This window comes from Passer domesticus, chromosome 3 (assembly GCF_036417665.1).
Source record: "Passer domesticus isolate bPasDom1 chromosome 3, bPasDom1.hap1, whole genome shotgun sequence".
In the NCBI taxonomy this organism is placed as follows: Eukaryota; Metazoa; Chordata; class Aves; order Passeriformes; family Passeridae; genus Passer; species Passer domesticus.
The window spans coordinates 104,517,248-104,530,600 of record NC_087476.1 but is presented as its reverse complement, the minus strand read 5'-3'; the positions used below and the strand labels follow the sequence as shown (position 1 = coordinate 104,530,600).

At 39.0% G+C, this 13,353-nt stretch overlaps 1 protein-coding gene across 1 annotated transcript; it reads left to right on the top strand.

The window, feature by feature from the left end:
• Positions 1 to 554: 554 nt before the first annotated feature.
• LOC135297372 (plasminogen-like) lies at positions 555 to 12,933 on the top strand. Its single transcript, XM_064414869.1, has 11 exons — positions 555 to 624; positions 3,460 to 3,595; positions 4,233 to 4,339; positions 5,380 to 5,494; positions 6,538 to 6,682; positions 7,294 to 7,409; positions 7,522 to 7,640; positions 9,080 to 9,242; positions 10,105 to 10,235; positions 11,032 to 11,191; positions 12,683 to 12,933. The coding sequence occupies exons 1-11, from the start codon at positions 576 to 578 to the stop codon at positions 12,888 to 12,890; spliced, it is 1,449 nt and encodes a 482-aa protein (XP_064270939.1). The 5' UTR covers positions 555 to 575; the 3' UTR covers positions 12,891 to 12,933.
• The last annotated feature ends 420 nt before the right edge of the window (positions 12,934 to 13,353 follow it).

Here is a 13,353-nt window from a genome sequence, read left to right as displayed (position 1 = left end):
GGAAAAAAGCTGAGGGAAGTAATTTTCTTTCCTCCAGAAAGGGCATTGGAGGCTGTTAAAAACAATTCTGATACAGAGTTAGCATTATCAGGCTCTGTTTTGTGGGACTAACTTACACAGGAGCATAAATCAGCAGCAGTTTCAATCTAAAGCAGTCTCTGACTAGAAATACTATTGGGACCTAAAGCTGAATACCCAGGACTACATAGAATTAGGTGAGTGGATTGTGTCTTGTTCCCATACTTTCCACCACTATGATCCTCATCTTTACCTTAACAAAGTGATGCCAAGCAATCTGAGAAAAAAAAATAAAAGAAGCGAAAACATGTCCCACAAAAGAAGAAAGTGCCTTCACATTTCCCAGTATCCAGTAGAAATTATTGAGCCTGATTTGGTAATCCATCCAATTCAAGGTTGTTTTGATAGCCACACCATGGATAGGGGGGCACAGCACAGGAGAATTATTAACTTAATCCTCCTGCCTTGTTTGTTTGATGCTGCCTCACTCCAGTGCAAGTCAATAAAACTTTGTGCACCAACAGACACAACTTCCAGCACCCGCCAGCTGGGCCAAAATGGGGATTAGCACAGCTGCCTTTCTCTTTCTTTTCTTGCTCAGCTCAGGTAAGAGTCCTTTGCCTCCTGCTTGCCTGGTTGAGCCTGGAGCCAAACACTAGCAGGCTCCGTGTGCTGAAGGTAGGTCCCTAAGTCAATGTGTCACTGCTCCCTGGACAGTGATGGGTTTGGGCCTTGCTGGTCAGAAAGAGCTGCTGTTGAGCAAAGTGAGAGCTGTGGTTGCCCCAGGGCTGTGTTCATTAGCAACACCAGAAGACCAGCTGCCTTGGTGTCTGTATGAGCAGCTAATAACTCCAGGGAAACCTTTCCCATGGCCAGAGATGGGGGCACCCTTGGGAAGCAGCCTGTCAAAGGCTTGTGCAAAACCCACAGCAGTCAGTGAGAAGTTCTCTCTAATTTCAGCAGGCTTTGGACCAAATGCTAAAGGTAAAGCTGTGTTTACTGCCAAGCATTGTTTAGCACAGTGATACTGATTTTCATCCTTTATGACAAGAGTTTTAAAATTTTGAAATTGAATATTTAAAACAAAATGACAAATTAACAGGCTTCTTTATATTCCAACAATGTCACATTTTCTGTTGTCAAACACTTACAATAAAATGTTCTCCCTTGTTTTCCTGAGGGCAGTAGGTAACCGTTATTTATTTAAATAACCTTTATTCCCCAGTAACCTAGATCACCTTTTCCAGGAATATGTCCAGAATTCTTTCTTACAGTTCCAAAAGATTATATGTGTTCCACTGATGGTAATATATGGGTTTCAAGGTTATCTACAAATTCTGTAAATAAATATTCTAGATGTAGTATATATTTCAATCAGATTTCAATCAGCTACTACACTCATACTTTGAAATTACAAATAATTGCATGGCACTTAAATGACTTTTTAAAAGTACTGATAAATACATATCAGTACAGTTTTTATTAATTTTTAATAGTTCAGGTCAGAATACCAGGGACATATAATTGTATGATTGTACCAGGTTATAAAAAACAACTGAGAAAGTGGGGTGTTTTATTTGTTCATTGTTATCAGCTCTGGCTGACTTGCTCAAAAGTGATGCTCCACAACTGCCTTAAAGCCAATTTTTATGTCTTCTGGGTTAGTACTGGTCAAATCTGGGTAGACGCTTATGGAACTTTAGAAATTTGTTTGTTCACATGTATTTGAATATTCTGTTTGATTATCCTGTGCAATATCTGGGTTTATATAGATTTTAGTCAGACTAATATATTCCCTGATGCCTTTTAAATCTCTTATATTATTTTCTTAAGTTTACACTTTCTAGTGTTTTTCAGACAACCAGCATCACCTTTTCTTTTCTAAGCTTTTGCCAGTCTATGTTGACTTTTAGTTTATGCATGTCATCCAAATTCCCATGTATTCATTCTCAATCCAACTGTAATTTTTTTTTCTTATAGTCACTGAAAAGGAATAGTATCCAAATTGAGCTGTTTGAAAAAATACAGAATTGTAAGATGAGTAAGTAAAGTTTGGAAAGGAGTACTTTCTTTTTCTAGTCCACTGGAACAGTGGCCTCAGTTAAGTTAGGAAAAAAATCAGCAAAGGAAGCACTTGTTTGCTAATTCCACCAGAGAAATTAGTAGGCTCGGCTACTGGTGCTCTGCATAGTCCTGCTGTAACAGTAGGACTAGATATGGGAAGCCTCAGTGTCAGGGATTTCTTAAGACATGCAGGTTTTCTAGCATTGAGACAACTCTGCAAAGATACACAGAAAATGCCCTCCGGCAATGAATAATCTTATTTTCATTAGTGGCCAAAACATCTGTTATTTTGAGTGGATCTGTGTCATATGGAGGTAGGTGATGAATGGCCCACATGTCATGGGAATTGGTAACACTGGAGTGATGTTGAAGTGAATTCAGCCCTAATATGAGTGTGTAAATGAAAAATTCACAACATTACCTGTGAGCATGCTGTACAAAATTATGAACTTCCTGCATCTGTCAATAATAATCTATATTGAAAAAAATGAAATAATTAAACCATATGACCAATTAAAATCATTTGTGCAATATTGTAACCTGATGCTGGAGACAGAACTAAGCTCTTGTAGAAATTAGAAACAAAAACATAGAATCTTTTTAGGTACAAAAAGAAAAAATCAATTAGATGGTAAACTCTATTGTGAGCTACAGTATTTTAGAGGTGTGTTAGAATTATTAGCAGGTAGACAATATAATTTTTATGCATATGTCACTTTCAGATCTAATAATACAAACTGATTTTCTAATTTAAAATCTTGGGTTAATTTGTTGCAACAGAGATGTAGCCTGACAATTTCATTACTAAGTCTGCTCAACCCATTGCAATAAAACAATGGTGGGCATTGTAAAAGGCTGTATAGTAACTTTGTCATTGAGGTGTCTTGCTTTAAGGGCAGGACATCTTGGAACAACAACTAGGCAGTGACCAATGAAGCTGCAGGGATTGCACAGTCTGCATGACACATAATCTCCCATCCACCTAATTCATGCTTCTCCAAAACCTTGATATGGGTATCACTTCCCTTCATCTTTCTCTGATTGTTGTTGACACCACTTAGTCTCTCTCTCCATTCCCCCTCACTCTTGTTTCCCATTTTTTGCTTTTAGTTTCAAACTCATGCATAACTCTAATCAGAATTGCCTCTACATCTTTCTTCTGCCTCTTTCTTCCCATGATCTGTTGCAGTCATTCAGCTGTAATTCTGTCAGGAGACAGAAATAACCTCAGAGTTTATCATCTTTTACCCAGAATTATGCAAAATAAATTGTGTCTCCACCTGTCCAAGCTACATGGAAAATGGGACTGAAATCCAGAGATCTTCTTAACTGCAGAATTCTCATTTGTAATGTCTAGTTCCTTTCCTTCCCTTCTAGTGAAAGGAGATATACTGGATGACTATTCAAGAACAGATGGTGTTTGGATACTTACACGAAAAAAACAGTTTTATGAGACAAATAATGAAAAAGAATGTGCAGACAAATGTGAAGCTGAAAGAAATTTTACCTGCAGGTAATTTCTGTTGAATCTTAAAACTGTGCCATTGTGGGTGTCTGCATATCAATGATATGTTCCTACCTTTACTCAGAACCACATCCCCATTCTGCTGCAGCTCTGCCTACAGCAGTGTCTCCCTTGCTGTGCCTTTAGCTTGTGACTTATCTCCAGCCATAAATTACCCCCAGATCACATAAAGAGTGGATTTACAACATACTACTCATTTTATAGTAAATGTTCCAGTTCCCGTTCTTATCCAGCATTTCATGGAGAACTGACTGAGCGTCTCTAGCTGGATGCTGATTTTTTTCACAAGAGTGCAAGGTTTCTTGTTCATTGTAGGGACAGGAACTAACCTGAGCAGCTAGGATGACGTTGATAATGTTTTGCCAAAGCAGTTTCTAGTTTCCCACACAATAATTTATTCATGTTGTCATATATCCTGAATAAGTGAGCCACTTGGGAGTAGTAGAAAACCCTAACCTCTTACTCATCTAAAATATTGAGTACAGTATCTGAAATATAAGAATGAATAAAAGATAGTGCTAGAAAATTAATAATTTATAGAAAAATACTTATGAGATAAATAATTTGAATTGAATTTAAAATATTGCTTCCTATGTCAATATTTCTTCCTTCTCAATTTCAACAGGGCTTTCCTATTCACCAGGAAAAAGCTACAGTGTTTAACACTGGCTGAAAATGCTAAAATGACAGTGACATTCGCCAGCGCAGACACAGTTCTTTATGAGAAGATAAGTATGTTACAGTACAATGTTACATATTTACTCATCAAGCCTATTCTAATGGCATCCTTCTCTTCTCTGCTGCAGTGCTGGAGCAAATTCCTGTATAGGGCAGAAAACTAATAGAGAATTTGGGGGGCAAACAGGAATAAGCCACGTTGCTAAAACTGCTGTTCAAGAAGGATCAAATACCAAGGCCTAGATCCATGGTGGTCTCCATTTGCCATTTGAACTGGAAAGTTACTTGTTGCCTTCCTCCCAGACCCAGTTATATAGTCTTCACCTCCTCTCCCCAGGTGTCAAATGTATCCAGCTTTATTATTTAGACAGGCTACAATAATTTAGGAGGAACCCTAAAGCATTTTTTCCTAGCAGATTGGTCTCCTCTCCTTGCTCTAACACTTCCATTTTATGTTTTGAGGTTTGGGAAGATTCTTCTTGTGCAAACAAGAATGGGGAAAAGGAAGGGGAAATCAAGATCACTGACCTCAATAACTGGAAACTTTTCAGTGTCTGTTGCCAATAAAAGCACCATTGACATGACTTGCACTCTCTGTCTTGGAATCCCACTAGAAATACACCTGGGAGAGGCTGAGGCCAAGATGAATCAAAAGTTTGGGGGCCACTTATGCGACAAGTGTGTTTTGATAACTAAGTATTTTCTGGCTTAAAGGGATAGCTGGGTGACACCCACACTGCAAATGTACTTATGAACAAAGCCTTTCCAAGAATCCCTGGCTGCTGGGGATTCCTATTTATCCCGGTATTATGATAGTATAAGCCTGCATTATTTTCACATCAAAAACTTGATATAGCTGTTCTCTTTATTATATAGCTTTATAAAAATGCTTCAGAAATTTTTCTCTTTGGATGCCTAGCAGCTGTAACTAATTTCTTTAAAAATACATTATAGAATGTTTGCAGGCACAAGGGGTTCAAAACAGGAGTAAAACATGGACCATCATGTACAGATGAGCTTTAGTTATATCTGCAGATTTTCAATACCAGGAAATTAATGTTGTAACTGAATTTACAAATTTGATTCCATTTCAGTTTACCTTATGCAGTGTAAAAGAGGGATTGGGACAGACTACAGAGGAACAGAAGCCAAGACTCAGAGGGGTATTCCATGCCAGAAGTGGGCAGAAAAAATACCCCACAAACCAAAGTATGTGCCTATTTACATTTCTTTTTGCTGTTCTAAACCTTTTCCAAGTTTCCTCATCTTCATATATATATATACAGATATATAGTGCAAGTTATCAAATCCTGTTGTCAGATGACTTTTAAAAACAGCTTTATCTTTATCTGTCTTGTTACTTTTGACTCCACTGCAATGATCTGGATAAGGAAAGGATGCATTTTCAGCTAGAGAAGTTGTGTCTATATGTGAGGTGTCTTAAGCAGATTAAATGCTCCTTCTCTCACCACAACGAAGATTTTTGCTGTTGGTAACAGTGGGGTCATAATTACTCTCCTCTGTATAAAGTGACATCTGTCCAACTCTAGGCCCTCCCTACCTGCCATACAGATAGTCAAAAAACAAAAAAATTGAGAAAAGTATCCAAGGGCCAAATGCATCTGGCTAGGTAGAGTCTTCTCAGGGCTGGCTGCCATTGGGCTTACTGAAGCAAGTGGGGAAGCAGAGGTCCTGTGTCCGCTCATTTATGTTGAAGCTTTATTTAAAAAATTATTTTGTTTTTATTCGAATTAAATGCACTTGGATACTCTTGTTTAGATAATTTAAAAGTAATTTAGTCTTCTCTGGGAAGACTGCTGTAGGAAGAAGCCTAGCTTCACTTGCTTCAGATCTCTGTGAGACCCAGTTATGTTTGGTGAATAGTCTCTAGAAATACACAACTTTTAAAGCAGCCCCACTAAGAAAAACACATGAGAGAGCCACAAGTTGTAGTGAGCTGATTAGGTCAATTGGATGCACGTATTAAAGATAACAATAGTCCTTTGAGACTGTCATTGTCCTTACAGGCTGTAAGCTCACTTCTTGCTGGCAAGTGGGGCTTGGGAGAAAGCTACTAATAATTGTAGTTAGGAATGATCTTTTGGTTTTCATTTATGGCTTACAATGGGAAATAATTTTCCCTCATTTTTACTGTGAATGAATAAAATTCACAGCTAGCTGAACAGCTTAGATGTTTCCCTTCTGTGCCACTAAAGTACTGGCATTAAAATAGAAATTTAATACTATTACAGTTATACACCTGAAAAACACCCCAGTGCAGGGTTGGAAGAAAATTACTGCAGAAACCCTGATGCAGATGAAAGTGGACCCTGGTGTTACACAACAGATCCTGCTGTGAGATTTGATTACTGTGCCATCCCAGAGTGTGAGGACCAGGTCATGCACACTGGAGAAGGTATATTTACTTTTCAGAGAAGGGATGTTCAATTAGGTAATATTATTCCTGCTACTTTTTTGTGCTTTATTTTTACAGGTTTTTGGTTCTTTTTTTTTCAAATTAGAATTTAAATCAAGATGAACTTAAGAAGTTCTCAACAGAAAGGTGGTTTTCCTAATTGGCTTGAGTTATCAAAGTTATTTTGTAAATATGGAAGAACTAAATTTGCTGATATTGTTTGCTTTATCTTTATCTGCCTTGTTACATTTGACTCTACTGGCAGAGAACTGCAAAGATCTGGATAAGAACTATATTGCTCTTACACCAGTAATTTATTTAATTGTAACAAGGGTAAAGACTGACCCAAGTGCTGTGCAACACACTGAACTCCCATTGCTAACAATACATGCAGACACATGACACATTCCTCCCTGCAAGTGAAATATATTCCTGAAGCATTATTGATTTAGCCAGGCTGTAATGCACAGTTTCCTGAATTCCTTTCATTGTTAGCTGGAGCAAACCCCACTTGTCCTTTCAGCATAATCTCCCATGAACAGGCTGGTGGTTCCTCGCTTTGTTTTCCTTCTGCCTAGGACCTGAGGGGGAGTGCATGCAGTGTAACGGCGAGGATTACCGCGGAGAAGTTTCCAGAACAGAGTCTGGACTGGAGTGCCAGCACTGGGGTGTCCAAGAGCCTCATATGCATGGATTTATCCTGAAACAGTGAGTGACACTCAGCACCGAATTCATTCCCACAGAGGCTGCCTGCAGACAGCCTCGTTGCTACACATGGCTGTTGCTGACTCACAAGCTTCTCTTCATTTTCAACGCACAGCTATCCAGAAAAGGACCTGAAGATGAATTATTGCCGCAATCCTGATGGTGAACTTCGGCCCTGGTGTTTCACTACCAACCCGAATAAACGCTGGGAATATTGCAACATTCCTCGTTGCAGTGAGTCTGATTTCCTGAGATCACTCCAGAGGGTAGCTCATTAAAATTATGCAGGGAGGGGAAAGAAAAGAAACCACAGTTCTGAGTAACCCAGAGGTATCTCTGTGAATCAGGGAAAGTGCACATTAATAAGCAGAATCACTCATTAAACTTCTATTATGTACAATCATGTATGGTCAGTGAGGATGAAGGCGCCACAAAGTGCAGTACAGCCAATGATGTTATGGGAAACCATAATTTGCCCTTAACCACTTTACTTTTCAACTTACCTGGAGGCAAGACATTAAGGTCAAATCAGGTGGTAGTTTACTGCTGATTTGCTAACTCACAGAAATCATCTAAATTACCATGTGGCTATAGTGTGATATTTTACCTGAATCTTATCTGCACAGCCAGCACTCCTTTTTCATAGCAAGGCATGAATCCTGAGAAACAGGTTCAGGCCTCAGGAGTAAAACCTGACTTATCAGTGAGCTAGCTTAACCCATTAAGTTGAGCGCACTAAATCTGGATATTTCCAAGGCACTGAATTAAGAGGTAACATTCCCTATTGTAGAAGTGTATTGCACTTCGAGAAAAAACAATTATAAGTGTGTTTTCTCTCTGTAGAGATTGCTTTCTTATGTATCTGCACTTGCCAGTGCTCTAAGCAGTGTGTGTTTGCTAGAGGTAGTTCTCTTAGCATGCTCAATTACAGATGGCAGAATAACTATCTATAGACTTTTGTATAATAAGTTGTGACAGTTACCATAGCATTTCCATCCTGCACTTAAAGTTTAAGGAATATACCAACCTTTTAGGGTCATACTCATGTCCTTGAGGAATTCTGTATATTATGGGTTTGTGCTGTAAATTCATTTTCCATTTGCCCTCTGCAGGTTCTATGCCTCTGATCATTACTCTTGTTTTCTTTGCTGTTCCCCACATGTCAGACCATTTCACTTTCTTTCTTTTTTTCACTATTCCTTTTCTCCCTCTTCCCCAGCTCACTGACTGCAGAGGTTCAGCTTTCAGGGCTGCTCTGCTTTCTCTCACAATTTCTTCTTGGTCCTTTCTGCCCTTCCACACTACCTGTGTGTTTTATATTACTGTACTCCATCTCACTTAGGTTTACAAGGCTGTACAAGACTACTCACTGCCTTTCCTGTTCTGTTCTCAGGGGAGAGTAGGCACAGAATCTGGCTCAACCCAGCAAAGTTATTTACTGGCTGCTGTAAAAGGGCAGACACAGGGCATCCATCTGGCAGTCTGGAGGCCCATAAAAATGTCCTCTTTGATTTTGACATGGCTTTTAACCAGTGTAACCTCTGCTGAAAGAAAAAAAAATCCATCTTCAACATTACAGAAACAAAGGTGTTTATATCTTTTTGAAAGCACTACTTACTAGTATTTTCCTCCCCTTCCCTTTCCTTTTCTTTTCTTTTCTTTTCCTGTTACAGCTACACCCCCAGCAGTCTCTGGCCGAGACTCCCAGTGCCTTTCAGGGAGAGGTGAAGACTATCGAGGAAGGATAGCCATCACCGAATCGGGCAATGCCTGCCAACCCTGGAACACGCAGTTTCCTCACAAACATGGCTGGACTCCTGACAGATATCCCTGCAAGTACGCTGAGCCTCAGCATTCTAACAAATACCAAGGGTTATTCCCTATCGATCCAGATGCAGAGGCAAGAGGAGGACAGGTTTTCCCCATTTATGTTGTTAAGTTGTAATTCTCACTGTTTGTCAGTTCTCATTACTTCTGTTCAGGTTTTGCACTTCATTTTTTTCTGCCTCCCTGTTTATTCTTATGTACTTTTCTCACTTGTCTCCTCCACATCCCACAGCTGAGCTATTTTTAGTTCACTGCTTTTTATGTTAAAAATCCCTTGGCTGTGTTTTGGCACATTTTCAATGCATTACTCTTCTGAAGAGTGATGGTCCAAGGACAACATATTCCCATACATCCTTGTGCTCCAAGGTCAGAGGAACTGGGTTTGCAGAGCACTACCGATGTGCAGGAGTAGCTGGGACTGACCTGGTTTATAGCTCTGTAGTTTGATCCTGCAAGTTTTCCTAAAAAGTGAAACCCTGTTCACTCTCACAGGGCACAGAGCAGCATGCACCAGTGCTCCTTTGTAAACACTTCCAGTCTGTCACATCCAGCCTTGCCTGGCTCTTACTGTAATCTCAGGGATATCAGTGCCTTGTGTTTTGAAGTCAGCTCTTACTGCTGCATCTTGACCTCAACAACAAGAGCAGAAAGTGTAAGCATTGGAAAAGTTTTTCCTATGTCTTAAGCATTCAGACTGTGAAGTTGAAGACCATTGGTTAGTCCCAAAGGAGCGATGCATGGGTTAATCAATCTCCAAAAGGAATATATACACCACTGAGTTGAATTCTATGTGCAGTAGTTGCTAATGGTCATGCATACAACTCTTCTGGATGAGTGGTTTAAAGTCAGTGTTCCTGTTTCCTGTTTCAAGGGGCTTAGAGGAAAACTACTGTAGAAACCCTGATGGAGAGAAGAAGCCTTGGTGCTACACCACCAACAGCAACATTAGATGGGAATATTGCACAATTCCTCCTTGTGACAGAACAGAACAAGAGATTGCTGGTATGAATAGTGGACTGTAATTGAGATAAGGAGTTTAAAACAGTGAAAGATTTATTGTTTCATATTGTAAATGTATTAAATCTTTTTCTTTTTTTCAGTCACTTTGTCACTCTTAATGTTTGTCTTCCTGGCATGTTGCAAATTCTGACAAATATTAAACTTTCAGTTAGGGAAATACAGTGAAAGATGCAAATCACAAGCTGAATCGACAGAAGAATTACAGGATGAAAGATATTTATGTTTTTATATTCCTTTCTTCCTAAAGGTAGGCCAATTATAGCAAATTAATTGAAAAATTAAACGGCTTAAAGAGATGAAAAATTGCTAAACAAAATTAACCCCTATTTTTGGAAGTTAATCACAAATGAGAGGACAAGACTTTCAACACAATTAAAAATCACATAGAAACATTCATTCATTTAAGCACAAAATTAACAAGTCTTACAATCAAAAGGATAATAGAGATACTGAAGTTTAACATAATGTCTGTTTGAGAAATATAACGGGCAAAATTACCAGTATCTAATCTTTGAGGATTTTGCATGAGAACTTTCTTATCTTTAATTCTGACATGTTCGTTTATGCCAAAATGAAACTAACTGGTGAACCCTTCACTGAAAAACATCTAACATAAGATGTTGAAAGTTTTCTCAGTATCTTTGGAAATGCCCTTCTGCTGCAGGTGTGATGACTTCATTCATTTTTGTCATCCTTTGTGTTTGAGGCTTTCTTGTGCCCACTCAGCAATAACATTAAAATTATAATGTCGAAGACCAGTTTCTGATGCTCATTGCAGATGTGCCTGTACTAGTTCCCCTAACAGAGGAGTGCTACCGAGACAAAGGCCAGAGTTATCGTGGCACAACTTCAGTCACTGCCTCGGGAAAGAAGTGCCAGGCCTGGAGCTCCATGTTCCCACACAGGCACATAAAAACCCCGGACAGATTCCCGGACGCGTACGTTTATCTCACCTCTTCTCGCTTTCTCCCTATTATCTTTGCACATCTATGCTTTAAAACACTGCTAGGGAATATATCGATAAAAGAGAACTTTTCTAAGATGCAGAAAAGTTTTCTGTTAGTCTCATTTGTAAGAATTTTCTTTTCTTGTTATCAAAACTCTGAGTAAAATACAGCTGTGTCCCTTACTATTAAATATGATCTTCTGCAACCAACAACAGGAGACTTGTATCCAGAGACAAGGCATCTACTGAAATATGTGTTTTATTTATGAATTCGAGACTTTTTGTTGTGGCCTTTCTAATGATTTAATCTGGGGGAGACACAGCATTTATGATACAAAACACGCAGTCAGATATGTCATGTTTAGAAATACCAGCTAAGTGTTCTTTGCAGTTGGAATTTGGCACCCAAAATTGTGTACACTGAAATTTCCCCCCTTGATTTATCTTCCTCAGATTAACAAAACTGCACCAGGAATGACTGGAGCAGTGACAAGACAAGCAAAATAATCATTAATGTGCCAGTTTTTAGTAAGGAGAAGAGAGCAAGAGGATTACAATTACAGGGGCAACTGGGAGGAAATCCATCATGCTTAGTGGATTATAAGTAGGAAAGTTGATACCATTCTATTTTTTCCCCTTTGTATGCTGTCACTCTAAATAATTTGAAATTTTCAGTCATATATTGGCATGAAAAAACTGAAACATCCTCAGAGGGGATGGATGATATCTTTCAAAAACATTTTAAAAAATTGAAATTTTGCTGGTAAAATGTGGAATTCGCATGTTCTGTCATATTCAGAGAAAAAGCATTGCAGTTCTTTTTTACTCTGAGACTGTGCTGTGATTCAGGAGGGGGAAATATTGAAACTCTGCACATTATTGAAAAGAGAAGCTCTCCTTCCACATGCCCCAACAAGCACAGACATGGGAGTGGTCTCACTGAAGTCAGTAGAAATGGAGTTTTGGGGTGTAAGAGGGGATCAATTGCATAAATATTTGTTTGCCAGTCTTCTGAATATGAGAAGGAACCTTTTGACATCTATAAATTTTGGAAAAGCCTAAGTTGCCCTCAATAGTATGAATTTTCCTGCATATTCATTACTAATTCACACATTCTGTACTAATTCACAATTGTGTATGCTTACACACACCTACTTGTAAATTTTTTAAAATTGCCGTATGGGCCAATTATTTAGGTACTCAGTACATTGAAATATTACAGCCAGAGTATAAGCCAGTAGTTGAATTGTTTCCTTATGTGTAAATATATTCAAGACTCCAATGCACATGTGAAATACAACTCTTCACTAGCATCACAACCACAGATGTGCTTGCTGGTATGAAGATATCTGACCATAAGTAAAATCAACAATAAATCTATTTATTTGTACATAGTAGATGTGCATAGTACATCTTTTTGCCAAGATATTCCTATGCTTATTTTCAGTCTTATGCAGCATGACTGCTGACTTTATTTTTGCAGGGATTTGAGGGACAACTATTGTAGAAACCCAGATGGTGACAGCAGCCCGTGGTGTTTCACCACTGACCCCAACACGATATGGGAGTACTGCAACCTCAAGAGGTGTGATGATCATGCACAAGAGCCTGCATCAAATGCCTCACCTGGAATGATGGAACACAACATTGGCTCATCTACCTCCACCACATCTGGTAACAGCTGGCTATAAGTGTCACCTCCTGTACAGTCTGTGGGTAAAGGAAATAGCAACCTATCAAAATTATTCCTGAGTGTCATGGTTTAACCACAGCCAGAAACTAAGTACCATGCAGCTGCTCACTCATTCCCCCATCCCTTCTTTGGTGAGGAGGAGAATTTTTTTAAAAAGTAAGACTCGTGAGATAACAATGGTTTAATAATTGAAATAAAATTATGTACAATAACTATAATAATAATAGCAGCAATAATAATAGTAGTAATTGTAATGGAAACATGGGAGAGAGATAAAACCCAAGGAACAAAAGCGATGCACAATACAATTGCTGACCAATGCCTAGCCTGTCCCTGAGCAGCAATTAGTGGCTCCATCCAGTGTATGCAATGTTTATGTATGTTGTTCTATGGGATGGAACATCCCTGTGGCCAGGCCAGGTTGGCTGTCCTGGCTGTGCTTCTGCCCAGCTTCTTGTGCA